Consider the following 21,364-nt stretch of genomic DNA (forward strand, 5'->3'; position numbering starts at 1 on the left):
TGTAGCCGCCAGAGGTGAACTTGGTCTCCTCCTTACAGCAAAAGCTGAGACTTCTCTTAAATGATCCAAACTCTCGCAGAACAATGTTCTGACAATTAAATCTAGCTCAGGTGTTCCTATTAGAGATCCCTTACATATTACTGAGGAATTTTGTAAATTTTATACTAATTTATATAACCTTTCGTCTTCTTCAGGCAGTTCATTACCTGCTGTGGACTCAGTACAAAACTTTTTAGCCAGCTGTCATTTACTTAAATTATCCTCTTCAGTCCTTGAATCTTTAAATGTTGCAATTGAGTCGCAGGAGATCTCAGAGGTGATAGGGAACCTTAAAGCAAATAATGCCCCTGGCCCTGACGGCTTTACAGCTACTTACTATAAATCCTTTGCCCCCCTGCTCTCCCCCCATCTTGCCACGGTGTTCAATGGTGTGATGTCTGGTGGTTCTTTCTCCAAAGAGGCCCTTGACGCCAGGATTATTGTTATTCCCAAAGAAGGTAAGGACCACTCCAATTGTGCCCATTACAGACCCATCTCGCTGTTGAACACCGATGTCAAGATTTATTCAAAGATACTTGCCAACCGCCTGAATTCAGTGCTGCCTGACTTGGTCCATAATGATCAGGTTGGCTTTATAACAGGGAGGCAAGCCAGAGACAACACTAGGCGAGTTGTTAGTCTCATTCACTCTATCAATTATACTCGAACCCCAGCCCTGGTGCTCTCCCTGGACGCTGAGAAGGCCTTTGACCGGATCTGCTGGCCCTTCATGTTTCAAACTTTGAGGGCCTTCGGCTTGGGTGGTAATTTTCTCCAGGGCATCCTGGCCCTATACTCTACCCCTTCAGCTAGGGTCTTCGTCAACGGTCTTCTCTCGTCCCCTCTTCGTATAACTAATGGCACTAGACAGGGGTGCCCTTTGTCGCCTCTGATCTTTGCCCTTGTCATTGAACCCCTTGCAGTGCAAATACGCCTTGACTCGAATATTAGGGGTGCGTCACTTAGAAAGTCTAAATACAAAATATCTGTTTTCGCTGATGACGTACTCCTAACCCTAACCTCTCCTCATACATCTCTCCCGAAACTTTTTCAAGTTTTGACTGATTACGGCTCACTTTCGGGCTATAAGGTCAACTTTTCTAAAACTGAGTCTCTTGCACTTAATATAACACATAGGGCCTTGGATCTTGCGTCACAATTATAACTTTTCCTGGCGCCCCTCTAAAATTAAATATTTAGGAGTCTACATAATAAGCAGTTACGACACTTTATACTCTGCAAATTTCCCCCCTATGCTTAAAAAAATTAAACTGGACCTTCTTCGATGGCGTGTTCTAATAATTTCCTGGTTAGGCAGAATAGCAGCAGTCAAGATGAACCTTATGCCTAGATTACTCTACCTCTTCCAGACCCTCCCTGTTGCTGTTCTCAAATCAACTTTATTGCAAATACACAGGTGGTTTGTCCAATTCGTATGGAAATCCAAACCTCCCCGCATTGGTTTCCTGACTCTTTGTCGTCCCACCACTAATGGGGGAAATGGATTTCCCGATATTAACCTTTATTACTATGCTACCCATTTAAGTCAGGCAATAGCCTGGTTTACATTATCTCAAATAAACCGCTGGGTGGAAATTGAAACTAAGTTGTGTAATGCCTCCTCCATATCTACAATAATAGGCTTGTCTTCACCTGATAGACCCCAATCTGCTCGCTCACACCCGGTTATCTCCTTTACATGCGCTATATGGGATTACTGTAAATCCCATTTTAACACCACCACCTACCCATCCCCATTACCCCTGTATGGCCGAACCCAGCATTCTCCCCAGGTTTCAACCTTGCCCGTTTTTCTTCATGGATTAAAGGTGGGGTCAGGGTGGTATCTGATATCTGTGAGTCGGATGGATGCGCCCCTCTGGATTCCCTACAGAATAAATTTAATATATCTTCTGTTAATACTTTTACTTATATTCAAATACGTCACTTTATTAACTCTTTTCCCATTAATTCAATTGTAAGATCTTTAACACCTTATGAGTCTTTATGTCTCCGCATTCCTCTTATGAAAGGTATTATATCTGTCATCTATAATCTTTTATTGAATGTTAATTTACCAGATACACCTGGCCATGAACTTCAGTGGGAAAAGGATCTGGGGAGCCCACCGGATGAGGGCACATGGTCTGTGGTGCGGGAGAGGGTATCCAAATCTTCTATTTCCACCTTAATAAAGGAAAATGCCTACAAGATATACTACAAATGGTACCTGGTACCTACCCACCTGCATAGAATGTATCACCTAGCATCTGATCGTTACTGGAGAGATTGCTGTGAGGCAGGCACCTACATTAACATATGGTGGTCATGTCCTAAAATAGCCACATTTTGGGATGAGGTTGCTGTCCTCCTTTTGGAAATACTAAAAATACCACTGACTAAATCTCCCTGGTCTTTTCTCCTTGGCTGTCCACTCGAGGGCCTCAATCCACATGCTGATAAGCTTTTTTCACATATCTTAAACGCAGCTCGATGTTTAGTTGCAAGGCACTGGAAAGATATCAACCCTCCTCCTCGCCAACAATTCATAAATAAAATCTGCCATGTGGCGGCCATGGAGAAAATTTCAGCGTATCTCCATAACACCTTCCATAAGTTTCTTATGGTTTGGGGTGACTGGTTTCTTTATAATAACACCACACCACATGGATCCCTACCCTCTTGCTTTTCGAACCTACTACTTTAATGATCATAATTCACCTATTATCTGTTTTAATTCTGGACTCGGTCTCCTCTTTAACTCCCATGTCCCCCCCAACATATGTTTCCCCTTCTTTCTCTTCTTTCCTTCTTTCTTTTTCTTTTTCTTCTCTCTACCCCCTACGTAGTTCTGCTTTCCATGTATATTTTTTCAATATTTTGTATTGCTCTATGTGATCTATTCTAATTAGATTGGATTGTTGATATATGTGCTAACATGATATCGTATTGTTTTGTCGATCTGAATATTTCATATACCTCTTTATTTGATTATGTATAGTTGTATTATTTTACTTCTGTAAAATCTACAAATGAACTTGTTAAAAAAAAAAAAAAAAGAACGATGCTGCGATTGGAGGCTGGTCTCACCTTATGCGGTAGTTTGGTACAATAACTCCGCTTTACACCATCTCTCCCTAGGGATTTTTAGTTTAAAATATAGGTATGCCTATATAATTCCACAATCAATTAGGTATACCTATAATTCCGCAATCAACTATATCCAGGCAACCTACGCACCTGGCTAATACTGGGTTGGGAAGCCGCCTGGGATTACCAGGAGCTGTAGTATGTATGTATATATATATATATATATGTATATATATTCTTGGGTGCTCGCTTCGACAACACGTACACTATTTTTGTAAGCCGGGGCTTACATTGTGATAGTCACAATTTCCTAAGACATTGCTCTTCTAGTACAGGGACCCTGTACATGTCCGGTGGCCTTGGATGTCCACACATGTATGTAAAGATATGTACTTACATAGGTGCTCCAAGGGCACTAGGTGTCTAGATTCCGCCCAGACTGTTCTAAAGGGGCTTTCTGCCTCACGACACTTGGGTCTTGAGCTATCGCATCGTGACCTTGGGCAATATCTAGTATAGTGCTGTCCCTGTCAGTCAATATCTAATGCGCCCTTTTTCAGGGGGCCTATTATTATTTATAACTGCAGTAATTTTCTCCAGTGGCGCACTTGGCAGCGCCCGATACTTATAAGACACTAAGAATGCAGTATTCTAGGTGCTATATTAGCATGCTGATCTCCTGGTGCAGGAGTCTGACAGTAAACTTACTATGTTGGTACTACTCTTCCTTTCGAAGAGATTGACTTCTCATGCAACTATGTATATGTATGTAAGTGTGTGTATATAATTATATATTCCCATTCTTTGTATGAATATTCCATAATAATTGGGAAAACCTGTTTATAACCCTAGCTGTGGTTATGACTACAGATATATACCTTCTTTAACTGGGAATCCTAACACATTCTATGTCTACGTCCAGGTACCCTTCTCAGTATAAATTCCGGTACTCCATGAGACTTGTCGCAGACTGAACAAGCTAACTCAGCAAGAGAAGTCTCTAAAGCAATGACCCTTAGATAGATTCCTATCAGAACATAGAGAATCCAGGTTCTATTCCATCCTCAGGGCTTAATTGGTTTAAATACAACAGACTGCAGTTACTGCTACTATGTCTGAAGGCCTGAGGGCAGCTCGCCGAGATAGGCAAGGTTGTATTATATTGGTGGGCGTAAATCCTTGACCCTGCGGTTCAATTTTTATAGTTTATTTTCCATTTCCCTCTCGTTTTGACTAGAGATGTGCGCTGGCCCTCATGTTTTGATTTTGGATCTGGATCTCTCCTGGTTTTGGATCTGAATTGGTTTTGCCAAAACCTCACCTCCATGTTTTGATTTTCGATCTGGATATTTTCTTAAAAAAAAAAATCATAAAAGCAGCTAAAATCACATAAAATGGGCATGTTTTTGTTCCTACAGTATTAACCTTGATAACATTTATTGCCAGTCATTTCCAATCAATTTTGACCACCTCACAATATTATTTATTAAGGCCAAAAGGTTGCATCCTGCTAGCTGGCTAAGCTTAGCGACACAGATTTCCAACAAGGATACAGTGTGTTATACAGTGTGGGTTGGATACACCAATAGTGCACTTACTGTGACAACAGTGTCGGCAGAGCGGGGTTGCCGACTGTGTCCTCAGTACATGGAATGGTAGTACTGCGGTGCTGGCCGTGTCCTCAGTGAAGGGTACCGGCGGTGTCGGCAGTGCAGGGGTGCCAGCGGTGTCTTTAGTGCAGGTTTGCTGCCTGTGTCGGCAGTGCAGGGGGTTGCTGATGGTGTCCTCAGTGCATGGAATGTCTGTGGGAGTGCTGGCAGTGTCCTCAGTGCAGGGTACCGGGGGTGCCAGCGGTGTCCTCAGTGCAGGTTTGCTGACTGTGTCGGCTGTGCAGGGGTGTTCTCAATGCAGGTTGCCGGCGGTGTTGGCAGCATGGGGGAGCCAGTGGTGTCAGCAGCAGGGCTGCCGGCGGTGGCAGCAGTGGGGGTGCAGACAGCTGGTGTGTTAGCAGCAGGTTTGTCGGCAGCGGGGGGTGCCGGCCGTGAGTGTGCCGGCAACGGGAACCAGCGCCATCTTCTTTTTTCCCTGCATTCAATGGGCTTAACGCTGATTGGCTGAGAGCTGTGGCAGACGGCTCTGTCAGCCAATCAGCGCTTTGCCCATTGAAGGCAAACCGATTTTTAAAAATTTCCAACAGAGGATCGCAAGGTTTTGCCTCGATTAGGGATTTGTTCGGGCGGGTCCGGTTCTCGGGGAACCGGACCCGCTCACCTCTAGTTTTGACCACTATAAATGACATGGGTCACGGGGGGATCCATTCTCAAATATGTAAGACCGGTACAGAGTCTTAGTTAATATCTTAAGCTATCCTGTGATTCTGCCTCTTTGGCTAATACGCACTTCACCATCATAAGTGTTAATGATACTTACACTAGCAAACTGTTTTTTTGGGGGGGTATATGTATAATCTATATACAGTATGCATACACATCCCTAATGGAACAAGCTCAGGTATAGAAATGTGGTCCTGTTGTGTGACCTTCATGTCTCCACTAACAATTCTGCTAGTTTCTACAGTATTTTCTACTGCATCATCTCCAGACTGAAGTCCAAGCTGTAGAGCATTGGGTCTTAGACGACTCTATACCTGACAAGGCAGTTTTCTGTGCGATGGAAAAGGTCAGTGACATTCTACGTAGCGTCCAGAGGGCTTCTGGTCGCTCACAGGTAAGTAGGCTTACCCCACTAAAGCCTCGGAAGATGCTTCTATTAATGCATCCTGACATTACATAGCCGTTATTCTCCTTTCCCCACCCTAGCTACTGTCCTAGCAGCCATCAGTTCTTTTCTGGTAGTTATGCTACATTCTGGACTGAGGTGCATCTATGGGCTAGTGCACATGTTTACATTAAAGTGCGACAGACCTGAGCGAAAAATATGGTCTATCTTCTAATTTTAATTTTGCATACTTACAAATTTGCAGTTTCATTCACTCACTTAGCAAACCTCACAAAATGCGAGAACCTACCACATCGAAGCACAAATGCATATATAACCCTGGCTGCAAGGGATCGATATCTATTTTGTACTCGATGTTAGCCCCCTCATCTCTTGAATTTAAGGAACCATTTGAGCAGATCTGGGAACGAGACTTAGGGATTAGTTTAGAGGACGACAACTGGGCAGATATTAGATAATGGGTGGCTAAGTCCTCCATTAACACTATTATTAAGGAAAATTCCTTCAAAGTTTACTCGCGCTGGTATATGGTTCCTGCAAAACTACATCAGATTTTCCCAGGGTCTTCGTACTTATGTTGGAGACAATGTGGCCAAACAGGTTCCTTTTTACATGTATGGTGGGACTGCCCTGTGATATCCAAGCTTTGGGACAAAGTCACATCTTTGGTGTTCAAGGTGCTCAGTGTTTCTCCCCCTAGAGACCCTCTACATATGCTTTTATGCAAACCCACTGGCTCTCTCTCTAAACCTCAGAACAACCTTTGTGGTCATATCTATAATGCTACTAAACTGTTGATCGCCACAAACTGAAGCCACGGCAATAGCCTCATTGTTAAATAAAATTTGGTATTTGGCTTCTATGGAATATATCACTGCACTTCTTCATGATTCCGTGAATAAGTTTCATGCTACCTGGGGCCCTTGGTATTCTGCATTACATAGACAGTTGCCCGGAATGGAGTGATTTTGATTTATTGTAAGTGATAAACTATACCGTAGTTTGCCTTTCTTTAATCCTACCCCCTCCCCCTTTTTTTTTTTTTTTTATTCTCTTCTCCTTTGTATTCTTTCTCTGTATATTTTTATTTTCTTTTGTTTTATGTATTTTTGTAACAAATCAAAAATTTGATGTGGATTTTTGTGAAGTTTTATTTTTTGGATATGTTATTTGATATATTTGAATTGTTGATTATTCAAATATTTTTTTGTGTATGTTTATTTGTTATGTATACATTTTCAAAAATTATAAATGAATAAAAAGAGATTTAAAAAAAAAAAATACTTAGGACTAAAAGGGATATTTAGACTGACTATAGTGTGAAGGAGGGATCTAATCTCATTCCAAAAAGAAACGAGTTTAGGACAGGTCCATATCAGTACTACATCTCCAACACAAATCGGAGGCATCTGGGAACATTTTGTTTAGTTTGAATGGGACATAATGCCATCTATAATAGAGCTTATAGACGTTTTCTTTGATACATATACAAATGGAACTGGAAGACGTACACAAATGGAACTGGAAGACACATTAGTAGCAGATACCCACACTCTTTTGTACAATACTATTTCATTTTTCAGTACTTGTATTTACTAACTCCAAAAAAAAAAAAGTGTGACAGTCATTATGTTCCACGCAGGAGGCCTTGTTGGTTTTACTGTTCAGTACCGCTTGATATTTTCATTACCCTGACAACTACCTTCATGGTTGTCCTAGTGCTCTAGCCTCGCTGTATGGGATGCTTCCCTATATTGGTAGCTTGCTCTCCCTGGGTGGCTGTTGCATCCGTGATTATGAACTGCTAGGGTATCCTGGTTTTCGGGCCAGAAGCTGGTACTGACTACACACTTCTATCATGTTGGAAGTCGTCTGTTGTTTATTGCTTTGGTTTTCAGCTGCAGGGTTCCAGTTGCTGTTTTATCCCTCTGTTTCCAGAATGAGTTGTACTGCTGTCTGAACCTCTGCAAGGAGTTGTAGTCTCAATCCTCCCGATGCTGCCTCTGCATTATGCCCAGTGGAATCTCCACTCGTTGAGACTTCTATAATCGAACCCTTCCGCTGGTTGAAAACCCCATCATTGTTGGACCTCAAAAAGGGTTATGGTTGACTGTTCAGTTCTTGGCTTTGGCCTTCATGTAGTCTCCTTGTTAGAGGAGTCTGTGAACAGGATCCGCTCTGTATCTGTAGATCTGTATAATTATACATATATCTATATGATTTGTTTATGCCCGGCAGTGCTGGGATTCTGCTGTCGGCGATTGTAGCATCTTCCTGTTTTAGTCTATGGTGCGATTTTCTCAGGTTTTGTTCTCGTGTTACTGCCTTCTATGGATTCATGTTGGGACTCTCTGCTAACAACCATCTGGGTTGGTTTGTTTTCAGCTGAGATTATGGGGTTCTGACACTTCTCCTATGCTGTTGTCCTCTAGATGGCAGTTCTGTTCCATTCGACTTATGCTGTCTGTTGTGGAATTTTCTGTGGCTGTTCAGTGAGGGTTCAGTGACAGAGTTCTGATTGTTTCCTGTGCTCATGACACTTGATCCTCAGTTCTTGCTTTTCCATTGGGCCTACGGTTCTTGGCACTCCCTGTTTCGGTTTGTCTGCGGGGTCAGCAAGTTCTCCGTGCTTCCCACCCAGGAGGTTGGTCGTGGGACGTCCCCACTGTCTTGAGCTCCAGTGTCCCCTAGTGGATGAAGGAGAAAACAGGATTTTGGTACTTTACTGATAAATCCCTTTCTCCGATTCCACAGGGGACACCCAGCGCTGCGTACTTATCGTTGGGTTTGGTTCCCTCTATGGTTATGTGACTGCATGTGTTCCCTGCAGTGGGTTCCTCTTTTCTCCTTCAGTCGGTCTTGTTACATTCTGTGGACTTCTCCTACTCCTCGTTTTCCTGTTATCCTCCGTCTCCTCTCGAGCTCAGATCTTAAACTGGGGCTGATGGGCCATAGAGGGGGAGGAGCCAGTCACACTTCTAAATTATTTAAAGTGCCAGGCTCTACTCTACCACTGTCAATACCGCACTGTCTTGAGCTCCAGTGTCCCCTGTGGAATCGGAGAAAGGGATTTATCGGTAAGTACCAAAATCCTGTTTTCATCGCTGGCAGGGCTGGCAACAGAAATCTTGGGGCCCGGTACACTGATATTTCTGGGGGGCCCCTCCCCCCCTATCCCTGAGGATGGCATAAAAATATAATATAAGATACTAACGGCGGTACTCACAGGAGTTCTATAAATACCAATAGGTCATATTAACTTCCCTTTCACTATTGGTGATTTCTTGAACCTTTTTGAGTCCTGTGAGTGCCGCCATCAGTATCTTGTTAAATAGTGGTTGGTGTCTTTCACCTGGGGAGGGCACCAGAGCAAGGTATATGTTATCATATTCTATCAGTGGAGTGCTGGTCTTTTGTGTGATATATATATATATATATATATATATATATACACACACACACACACACACCCATATATATATGTATATATATATATATATATATATATATATATATACACACACATTCACATATATACATGTGTGTGTGTGTGTATATATATATATATATATATATATATATATATGCACACACATATACGTGTGTATGTGTGTATATATATATATATATATATATATATATCCCCATTTTTACATATTTATTTGAAAGTTACAGCAAAAGAAGTATCAACAAACTTATAGTAAAAAGACACAGGCTAATTTACCTCAAAACAGTCTGTTGGTGAAGGCTCGGGCTGCTGACTTGCCAGTCACTCTGGCTCCTGGGGGAGACTGACATCCAGGGAAGGTGTTTGTAGGAGAGATACAGGCCTTCGGCTTTATGCCGTTATGAACTGAGTTTTCGCCCGGCGGTCGGCACTGACTGTTACTCCCTGCTCCCCGACTGCAGTCTTGCTCTTCTAGCTTTCCTGTGGGCCGCAGTGGAAGGAAAGAGCCGGTGCCTGGGACAGCATCATGCGTGATGACGTTGCGCATCGCGATGTCATCCATATTCCCAGAGTACCGGACCAGACCAAGTGACAGCACTGGTAAGGGGGAGGTGTTGGGGCAGCTTAATCATTTTTGGGGGCCTATTTGCAGAATGCGCTGGTCGGGCAGCTGTACCATTTAGTTTGTAATTAACTATTAGGTGCTAGGGCCCTATTTTGTGCCCCTGAACCTCGGGGCCCCTCTAAACCCGGGGCCCGTTGTACCCTTTGTACCCCCCCTGTCGCCAGGCCTGATAGCTGGCATGAGGTGATGAATGTTTGTTTGACAGGATCTCTAATGATTACTAAACTCGCCATATTTATCATTTCTAGTGCTGAGTTTTCTAATGCAGTTGGTGTGAATTTGTATCAAGCAACACCACTTTAACAGTGGGCCTCAAAATGTTTACATCCACTTCCGCTCACACAACACATCCACACAGGAGAGTAACACATCTTTCATTTTACCTGTTTGTTTTTTTTTCTTATTACTGTATGATACCCATGGGAAGGGTTTACTGTTTTATAGAAAACAGTGGTCCTTATCAAATAAAGAGAGAAGTTGTATATATGACAGTGCACTAAGTACTAGATTTACTATTTTAATTCTTACCCTTATACTTACCCTCCCCCCTTCTCCCCTTAACCTTCCCTTCTATTAGCCAAACCCTCCCCACCCTGCACCCTAACCCTCCCCGTTAGTGCCTGAACCTAACCCATCCCCCTTTGTGCCTAAACCTAACCCTTCCCCCTTTCTGCCTAAACCTAACCCTTGCCCCTTTCTGCCTAAACCTAACCCTTGCCCCTTTCTACCTAAACCTAACCCTTGCACCTTTGTGCCTAAACCGAACCCTCCCCCCTTAGTGCCTTCCCTAACCCTCCCCCCCAGTAGTGCTTAACCCTAACCCCCCCATTGGTGCCCAACCCTCCACCCTAGGGGTGCCTAACCCTAACCTCCCCCCAAAAAACCTAACCCTGCTATGCTGCATAACCCTCCCCCCCCCTAACGCTAAGGGCGCCCTGGACTTACCTCGTTCGGGCAGCCATCCTTCTGGATTCCGGCGTCGAGATTAAGATAGGCGTCGGTATTTAGACTCCTATCTTGTCGGGCTTACCTCATTGGGATTTAGACCGGCTGCATCGCTGCAGCCGGTCTCCTAACTACATCCCATTCTACGTATCTGTAGTTAACTTAGTTCATTTTGTAACTTTTGTAGCAATTAGATGTTGAAGGAACTAAATCAACATTACAATATATATCGATACTGTTGCCATTTATCTTCATAGCTTATGTTTTACTGTATTAATCTGCGTACACACTAAACGATGTGTGTACCCGATGATCCCAGCGCCGACGGGCCAACATATCGGGCGGTCCATATACACTGGGCGATCTGGTGCCTGATATGCCAGCCCCCTCGCATAGCGCAGCATTGGATCGTCAACCGCATCGCCTGATCTTACATGCAGCACATAAGATCAGGCGATGAGGCTGACAACCCCATGGGAGCACACACTACACATTGTAGTGCATACACACTACATATTTTTAATGATTTGTCGTTCTGATGTGTTGGAATTGGCCATATCCTTAAAGATATTGTGTAGTGTGTAGGGGCCTTAAGCCTTTTAATTAACTATGGTAAGCTTATTTTAGTGAAACAGCCTTTATGGAAGCGAGATACTGGTAGTTAATATTGATATTCAGTTATTGTTTTGTTACTATTAATTATTAATATGATACATTTTATCTTATAAAACAGAATATAGTAAGCCTCCTTTTCTTCTTCAGGGTATGCCATTGGGATATTATGGTTGGAGAAATCCAGGCACCAAACAGTTAAAGCTTCAGCTGCCAGGATGCCTTGGGTCCTTCTAATATATACACCGCACCTAGCCACAGGCCTTCAGTTGTTCGTTTGGTGCGGCAGGATCAAGACGCACATTTGTAACGGGACTGCTCAGACAGTCCTAAGCTTTTATTTTATGTTTTTGGGCTGGCAGTACTAAGCGTCTGAATTAAGACGGATATACTGCGACTCCATCTACCTCCGCCGGGCCGCAACACCAGTAACTGGGCTGGTGATTTCGGCGGGTCACAGCTGAGCTTGCTAGCAGCAATGCTGTAACCTGGACTGCATCTGGACGCACAGAGATATCAGGTAAGGCGTTCCTCGCTTATGGGGAATTGCTTCTGGTGCCATGAGACGCACCAGAAGCCGCTGCAGTCAAGGCCCGGGATTATCCGCGTCCTCCCTACCGCTACCACAGGGCCATCGTTACCGGCTGGTTAATGCAGCTTAGGGGAGGTGGGCGCTCCCCTGGCAGCTCCTCCCCCGACCCAGTCCCTTGCAAAGGGTTTTTACACGTCTGAGTTGCTCCGCTTACCCTCCATGTGTATATGAGATGCACAAGTACACTGCTGTAGCTGTTGGTTTCAGGAGGGTTTGGGTCAGTCTCCGTGTACACCTCTCCCGTGGTTAAGGTATACAGGGCTCTATATCCTACAATTCCTGGTGTTTGTGTAGTTGATTTAGAGTCCATTGTAATTATATTACATATGCATTGTATGTGACTGTTTGCTAGCTGCTATTGACATGGTCTTTTATTTCTGTGTGTCAATTATAAATATCACTATTTTTTCTTTCCATCCTTTGGGGTGGAGGTTTTTCTTTGAGTACTTCGCATTCATTTTTGATGGCTGTCACATAGCATTGCATTTATTACCTTTATGAACATATCTAAAGATAAAGGGAAACAGGAGGGGGAGCCCCCTGTGCTGGTTTCATGTAAATCATGTATGGTCTATATGTCATTTTAGGACGTAAAGGATGGTTTATGTGTTGTCTCTTATAAATAACCACCTCACCAGTCCAGTTTACCTGTCTCTGGACAAGAGCCATCTTTGATATCCTCTTTGTCCCAGGTAATCTATATGGCTGCTCCCACAATGCCTCTTTGGATGGGGTATCCACAGCATGCTTTGTTTGCATCGCCAATGCATCTGTCCTGATAAGATGTCAGAGTATGGCACCATCTAATTTTGAAAGCAGACCGGTAGTGACTAAGGCGCCTAAGCGCAAGTTATATTTTTATCAGTCTACTCACCATATGGATTCAGAAGCATCATCAGAGGAATCAGATGATGCGCAAGGTTCTTCTCCAGGGTCTAGCTCTGGGGAGGAGGACCATTCGTTCACAGTGGATGTTCCTTCTTTGGTGATTATATTACATATGCATTGTATGTGACTGTTTGCTAGCTGCTATTGACACTGGGCCTGATTCAGACCCGCTTGCGAGCGCTGAGCGCTCGCTAGCGGGTCGATGTTGGCCAAGTGCGCATGTGCACGACGGAGTCGGCACCATCGTGCGCATGCGCGAGACCCGAATAACGACGGCCAAGCCGTAGCACCAAAGGGGGCGTGCTGTTGATGGTGACAGCACGCCCCCTTTGGTGGGTGTGCCGGGGGCGTGGCTGCCCAGACGGAGGCGTTCCCATGGGAACGCCTACCGTCTGGGGCCGGCCCCACTGATAGAGCCAAAAGCACTCCAGGGCTTGCGGCAACAAGACCCTTCCACAAGGGTCTCGTTGCAAGCCCAATGGTTGCGATGGTCTTGACCATCGCGACCATCATTTTGGCCGCTAGCTATAGGCCGCTCTTAAATTCAGAGGGAGGGCCCTGATTCAGAGCGATCGTTCTGTCAGAGCGTCCGGCTTTGAATCAGGGCCACTGTCTTTTATTTCTGTCTGTCAATTATAACTATCACTATTTTTTTCTCTCCATCCTTTGGGGTGGAGGTTTCTCTTTGAGTACTTAGCATTCATTTGAGATTTTGTGAAGGCTGTCATATAGCATTGCATTTATTACCTTTATGAACATGTCTAAAGATAAAGGGAAACAGGAGGGGGAGCCCCTGTGCTGGTTTCATATAAATCGGGTATGGTCTATGTGTCCTTTCAGGATGTAAAGGATGGTTTGTGTGTTGTCTGTTATAAAGAGCCACCTCTACACAATAAAAACTGAATCGCACTCTGCGCACCACACTGTAAGGTGCTGCCGACAGGACAAAAAATGAAGGCTTCAACTCCAAAAACAGACAATTAAATACAGTAAAAATATTGTCCCATACTTGGTGCAAAAAAACAGTCTCTCAGAGAAAATATAATCGAGCAAAAGAAATGTACTTTCCTTTTATATTGAGGTCAAACACTTTCTAAATATTCCCAGCAGTTTTTTTTCTTTTCTTTTCATTAGAAGAATCACTCCCTTAGATCACTCCAATATGTGTATAGATAACTCAAAGGAAAAAAGAAACAGAAAAAAATATAGTGCAATATTGCCAGAAAAATGAATACAATGTATTTAGTGCATCACACTCACATAAAAAATATAAATAAAAGCATATCACCACAAACACGTGGTTAATTGGCTCATCTGGAGCTGTTACTCATCCAGCTATGGCTGGAGCCTGGTTAGCCAAAGCTGTTGAAGAATGGATGGGGGCATTGGAAGACTCGCTACCAGATGCTACCAGAGAACTGAGGATGTATATCTCCCACATACGGGAAGCGGCTTCCTATCTGGGAGGAGCTGCAGTAGATGCTGGAATTTTAGCTTCTAAAGCATCAGCAGCTTCAATAGTGGCATGCAGGGCCCTTTGGTTAAGATCCTGGAAAGCTGATACAGGATCAAAGAGGGTGCTAGAAGTCTTACCTTTCTATGGAAAGGTACTTTTTGGAGCAGAGTTGGATAAAATTATAGCTACTCTGGCTGCTTCAAAATCAGCATATCTGCCATCTACGGCGACTATAAAGTCTAAGTAGGTGTCCTTTCGGTCCTTCTGTCCTCAGGGATGAACAAGGGAACAGTCTTAATCTAGGTCGACTAGTTTTCGCAAGACAACAAGGCGACAAACTAAGAGGTCTGGGCCGCCAAGACGTCCAGCTTCTAAACCGGACGACAAACCTTCGGCCTGATGGGATGTGCCTCCTCCTGGGGGATGCCAGGGTGAGAGGCCGACTTCTTCAGTTTCCGGATTATTGGCATCAAACAACAACAGATGCATGGGTCCGAGAAGTAGTGTCTCAGGTTTATGACCTCACTTTCAGGAGGCATCCTCCCTAGAAGTTCTTTTGCACAGATCCTCCATCAGATGCGGTTAAGGCCTTGGCCTTTCAAGAAGCCATTCACTCCTGCTACAGGCGGGGGTAATAATCCCGGTTCCTGTGTTGCAACAGGGACTGGGTTATTATTCCAATCTATTTCTGGTTCAGAAACCGAATGGGCCTTATCGCCCTATACTAAATCTAAAAACCCTAAGTTTATCCATTTACTCAAGTTTCGGATGGAAACTCTCCGGTAAATTAACCATGCTACCAACAATTTTTATGGGTTGATGTCCTTCAGCATCATTACCAATTTCAGGCTCTACCCTTTGGCCTATCTACGGCTCCCCAGGTATTTACCAAAATAATGGCAGTCATGACGGCCTATCAGGCGTCAGGGTCAGAATTCTGCCATATCTGGATGACATTCTGATATTGGCACAGACTCCGGTTGTTTTACAAAGCCATCTTTACGTGACCATAGCCTGCCTACGAAAGCACGGCTGGACAATCAATTGGAATAAATCGTCACTTTCTCCAACACAGCAGATAGTACATCTGGGAGCGTTGCTGGATTCTCGGGCACAAATGGTATTTCCGCCAGAGGACAAGATTGTGGCGCTGTCATTACGAGTATGCAAGCTGCTATGCAAACGAAGGGTATCCATTCTGTTAGCAATGCAGGTGGGGTATGCTCAGTTCCATTCCAGGCCTCTGCAAAAGTTGATTGTCTCTAATTGGAACGGATAATATTGTCTAATAAAGTCTCAGAGGATCATTCTCACTCGAGAGGTTCGTCTCTCTCTCTCCTGTGGTGGCTGAGAAAGCATCATCTGAACAAAGGGTGACCATTCTGGATTCCAAATTGGGTGCTTCTCTCCACAGACACCACTCTTCGCAGATGGGGGCAGTGACAGGTCATCACACCTTTTAGGAAAGTCATCTGCCAATAAACATTCTGGAACTGCGTGCAATGTACAAGGCACTTATCATAGCACAGGACCTGCTCCAGGGCAGGCCGGTCCAGATTCAGTCAGACAATGAGCCTACAGTGGTCTACCTCAATCATCAGGGAGGCACAAGAAGTTACGCAGCCATGAAAGAAGTGACAAAGGTTCTGATCTGGGCAGAATGTCATCTTCCGGCCATCTCGGCAATATTAATACCGGGAGTACTCAATTGGGAAGCAGACTTCATAAGTCGCCAGGACATACATGCCAGCGAGCGGTCTCTTCATCCAGGAGTGTTTCAGCTCCTGGTAAATAAATGGGGTCTACCAGAGATAGATCTCATGATGTCACAACCACAAGGTCCCCAGGTACGGGTCCAGAGACCCATCAGCAGCCTTCGTGGACGCACTGGCAGTAAGTTGGGACTTCAAACTGGTGTATTTCTTTCCTCCGATTTCTCTCCTTCCAAGAGTTCTCAGGAAATTCAAGCAGGAAGGCGTAACAGAAATAATGGTGGCTCCGGGATGGCCCAGATGACATACAGAATTTGCCCGTAGACATTCCGTATCCTATTCCACTATGGCAGGTTCTGCTAACGCAGGGTCCCTGCCAGCATCCGGACTTACCTCATCTGGCTTTGACGGTGTGGCTCTTGAATCTTCCATCCTAAGAGCAAAGGGTTTTTCTAGTTCTGTAATCAAATGATGCTTAGGGCATGGAAGCCTGCCTCTGCCCGCATCTATTACAGAGTTTGGCATCCTTTTGATCAATGGTGTTCCCATAGGAGGTATGATCCTAAGGTGTTCGGGATTTCCAGGGTACTGGCTTTTCTTCAGGTGGGGTTAGAAAGCGGCCTCCGCCTGCCCACTTTGAGAGTGCGTGTTTCTGCACTGTCAGTCTGGTTCAACAGGATTGCATCATTGCAAGATGTTATATTTTTTTTCCTAGGAGTTCTGCGAGTTCAGTCTTCTTTTGTTAAACTGGTAGCACCGTAGGATTTCTTTGGTTTTTAAGGGGCTACAACAGGGGTCTTCAACCTTTGGCCCTCCAGCTGCTGTGGAACTAAACATCCCAGCATGCCCTGCCACCGTTTTGATATAACAGCATGCTAAAACTGTGGCAGGGCATCCTGGGATGTGTAGTTCCACAGCAGCTGGAGGGCCAAAGGTTGAAGATCCCTGGGCTACAACCTTCCCCACTTGAACCTCTAGACTCTGTAGATTTGAAGTGGTTGACAGCGAAGACACTTTTATCTTTTTCCTATCTCTTCTGCTCTGAGTCTCTGATCTGGAAGCGCTTTCTTGTCATTCTCCATTTTTTATTTTTCACCAGGATACAGCTGTTCTTTGTACAAAGGAGGGTTACCTTCCTAAGGTAGTGTCCCGTTTTCATGTAAATGAAGAAATTGTAGTTCCAGCTTTTCAGGCTCCTGATCTTTCTGTAGGTGAAGCCTCCCTGGATGTAATTTGTGCTCTCCATATCTATGTGGTGCACAAACTCTGTTAGAAAATCAGATGCTCTTTTTGTATTATATGGTTTTCACAAACGAGGATGGCCAGCTAATAGTCATGCATAGCCATCTCGCCAGAGTCTGCTTATCTCTCGGGTGTACACACAGGCTGATCTCCCTGTCCCAAGCATGGTGACAGCACATTCTACTATTTAGTCGTGGTGCCTCTGCTGAACACGTGGTCTTCTGTCCACACTTTTTTTTAGGTTCTATGCCTTTGATACTTTTGCCTCTCAGGTTGTTTCCTTTGGGCGACGAGTTCTCCTTTCTGCTCAGGAGCGTCCCCCACCCTAGGGGAACTGCTTTAGGACATCCCGGATCCTTATGGACCCTGAAGAAAATTAGTTATGGTAGACTTACCTAGATAACGCCTTTTCTTCGAGGTCCATAGGATCCACAGGGCACCCACCCTGATGCGGAATCAGTATGAAATACCGCCGGCCGCATGGCCGTCGGTTCGATTCCCTGCAGCGCCTGGCCGACAAAAGCAGAGTTCCCGGCAGCGGAAGCCCGACAGCCCTGGAAATCCCGATCGTCGCTAAGGTAAGTATAAACTAACCCCCTAACCCTCCTTAGGGGTGCCTAACCCTAACACTCCCCCCAAGTGCCTAACCCCCCCTTCCCCGCTGCCCAACCCTAAGTTCCCCCGGGGTTGCCTAACCCTCCCTCCCCCTAGCCTAACCCTCCCGGGGGGGTGCCTAACCCTAAGTCCCCCCTCGGGTGCCCTAAACCTAACCCTTTTCCCCCGCGGCTGTCCGCTCTCGGCGCCCGGCATCCCTTCGATCAGGATGCCGGGCACAGGTCTCCCGGCGTCAGGGAAATGACAGGCGTCTAGATATAGACGCCGGTCATTTATCCCACGCCGGGATAAAGCAGTCGGGAAGCAGGCTGTCGGGATTCCGGCAGCCGGCTTCCCGATTGTATACCCCCTGATGCACCTAGCTGCATGGGTAGTTTTTTATTTCGTCACAGATTCCCTTCATTTTGTGTTTTTGGTTTAAGATTGCTCTTCTTATGGACCTCGAAGAAAAGGAGTTATCTAGGTAAGCCTACCATAACTCTTAATTGTCTGCTAGGTTATAGAAGTTAAGGTAGAGGTGACAAAATCCAGTGCTGGAAATATTTCCACAAGTTCTCAAACAATGGGTTTGATTCAGAGCTGAATGCAATACCAATCTTCACCTAGATGAGCAATTCTTTTTGCAGCGCTGTGTGCACAAAAATGTCAAAAAAACTTGTTTAGTGTGAACGCACAAAGGTGCTATTTGTGATCAAGATGCACGGTACCAGAAATGTTGTGGAAATGTGATGAGTGGAAATGTGATGGACGTTCCTGGGTGCACACTTGAAGGAGGCTAGAAATGCATGCAAAAATGGTCCATTCAGTGTGAGTGTCACGGGCGTGCCACATACAGACGCACAGACGCGGACATAGGAGGCCATAGTGAGACGGAGGAACTGCACCTGCCATAGGGCTGGTGTAAGTTTTGATGGTGGCATCTAAGGATGCACCAATCAGTATTACTGCGTGTACAGACTGAAAGAGGGCCTATCAGTCCTTGAACATTCTGGCGCCTGGATATAAACAAGGGAAGGCGCTTATTGTGGCATTTGCATAAAGTCCGCAGGCGGACATCCACCAATAGATGCTGCTGTATGCGCTTCTGTCTCTGACTTAGAATCCGCCCAATGAGTCGGGGTCATTGTTGTACCACAAATTGCTGATAGGAACACAGATTATAGTTTGGGTTTGTTTGTCACGCTGACACCTTATAGCTTTAAATTATATATATATATATATATATATATATATAATGAACCTATGGATCCAACAGGTTTCAGCCATGTAGCATTTATCTATAAAGTAGTCTTTTTTTTAAAGAAGCACAATCTTGGTTTCTGTGATGAAACACACTCTTGTCTTATGTTACTATGCATGTCCCATGTATGTATTTATTCATTAATTGGACAGATCTTCAGTACAAACACAATTCACTAAAAGAATAAGAGTTACAGAATATATTTATTTTATTTGCAGCACAAAAAATCCAATGCAGCATTACAATGGCTGGCTAGAGCAGATGGCCCGAAAAGAAAAAAAGCTTTCACCCTATATTGCTATGTACAAGTAAGTAGATTTACATGCATTTATGTATTTTTATAATGTAACTTATAAGTATATGTGTATGGAAGTATCCCTTATTCTAAGTTACTAACAACACTATGTTTACAATGTATGCTACACTTCAATCTGCACGTACAGAAAGCATGGTAGATCTTCAGAGAGAACTTATATATTGAAAAAAAATCATTAACTTGGCACTTTTAATCAGGGCCGGATTAGCAATGGGGCGGATGGAGCTACAGCTCCAGGCCGCCCATCAAAATAGGCCCACAGCACCGGATTGGTGTGTTGCTGCAGACACAGGAACATTTATTTTCCTGTCTTTTTAGGAGCATAACAATCGGCCCCCGAAGCTCCGCCCATTACAACCCCCGCCAGGCTGTCACCACACAAACAAATCCCGGCCACCCGTCCAGGCTGGGTGTCACACAGATGGCGGCTCAGCGGGAGGTTTCAAAAGCCCTCCCTGCGCCGCATAGTGATCCCGCCTCTCCCCTGCGGCCTGCGCACAGTGCCCTGGTGACAGGAGTGGGGTGCCGGCCGGTGAGCAGATGCAGCTGGGTCGCTTCACATTTAAAATGAAGGGTGATGATTGGTGATCAATCATCATCACCCTTCATTGGGGCCGCAGGACACGAACCGCGGCTCTTGTCTTCTGCCTCGGCTCACCTATACAGCGCAGCCGAGTAGTCAGTCAGTCGGTGTGTCTGTGTTGTTGACACACTGACCGCGGCGCGCACCGTCCTCTGCTGTCTTTATAATGGCATTAAAGGGAGCCAGGAGGAGGAAGGCAGGAGACGGAGTTGTCCTGTTTAATCAGGCATTCTTTTGGTGAACAGCCTGACTGGAACCAGGACTCCCTAAATACCAATGGAGTGTGAGGTATGTGAATGAATTTGATTGATACTAACATAAACTACCTGTTAAATCTGTAAAAATTGTAATTAAATAATGACCTCCATTAATTGAGCACTGATTATCTACCTATCTATATCTATCTATATCTATCTATCTATCTATCTATCTATCTATCTATCTATCTATCTATCTATCTATCTATCTAGCTATCTCATTATCTATCTATCTCATATCTATCTATCTAATATCTATCTATATATTTAATATCTATCTCATATCTATCTATCTATCTATCTATCTATCTATCTATCTATCTATCTATCTATCTATCTATCTGCATAGGCATGCTCCTGTCCCTCCCTCCCACCAGGACATAGAGTATTAAATAATTCCACTACCATTAATTGAGCACTGATTTTATATATATATATATATATATATATATATATATATATATATATATATGAGTCCACAATAGGTACAGCGGCACTCAGGAGACTTCACAAAGAGCGTTTAATTATTTCGACGTTTCGGGATACGGAGACCCCGTCTTCAGGAACATACAGATAAATAACATACAATAACAGTGGTCTTAAATACCTGTGTCTGTGCTGAGTGAATGCAGCTGATCTGCCCACCTCCGGTAAACGGACCCCACACATCCGGTCGCGGCACCCGCGAACCGGAAGTGACGTCATCCACTGCCCGGAGGAAGATACAGTCACTTAATAGTGCAACAACTCTCCTATGTGTGAATAATTAATATACCATCAGCGCTAGCCAACAAATGGATAGCACTATAAAGTGCTAATAATATGCTTGTGCAATGAAGTGAAAATGGAAACAGTGAAACATAAGTGTTTGTTAATTGCTTGCACAAAGGTGGCCACGCTGCCATCTTGTGGCCCGACCACAAAAATGCAAGACAATAATACATTGTGTAACCATATGGAAATAT

The 21,364-nt window shown here is 44.4% G+C and overlaps 1 protein-coding gene across 1 annotated transcript in view; it reads left to right on the forward strand.

The window, feature by feature from the left end:
* The window catches only part of PRKDC (protein kinase, DNA-activated, catalytic subunit), a 418,309-nt gene that overhangs the window by 362,334 nt on the left and 34,611 nt on the right, over positions 1-21,364 (forward strand). Inside the window, exon 81 of the mRNA XM_088469547.1 lies at positions 19,462-19,551. Within this exon, the coding sequence (XP_088325673.1) occupies positions 19,462-19,551 (90 nt within the window). The remainder of the gene's footprint in view (positions 1-19,461; positions 19,552-21,364) is intronic.

This window comes from Taudactylus pleione, unplaced genomic scaffold, assembly GCF_031769625.1.
Source record: "Taudactylus pleione unplaced genomic scaffold, aTauple2 ptg000093l, whole genome shotgun sequence".
NCBI lineage: Eukaryota > Metazoa > Chordata > Amphibia > Anura > Myobatrachidae > Taudactylus > Taudactylus pleione.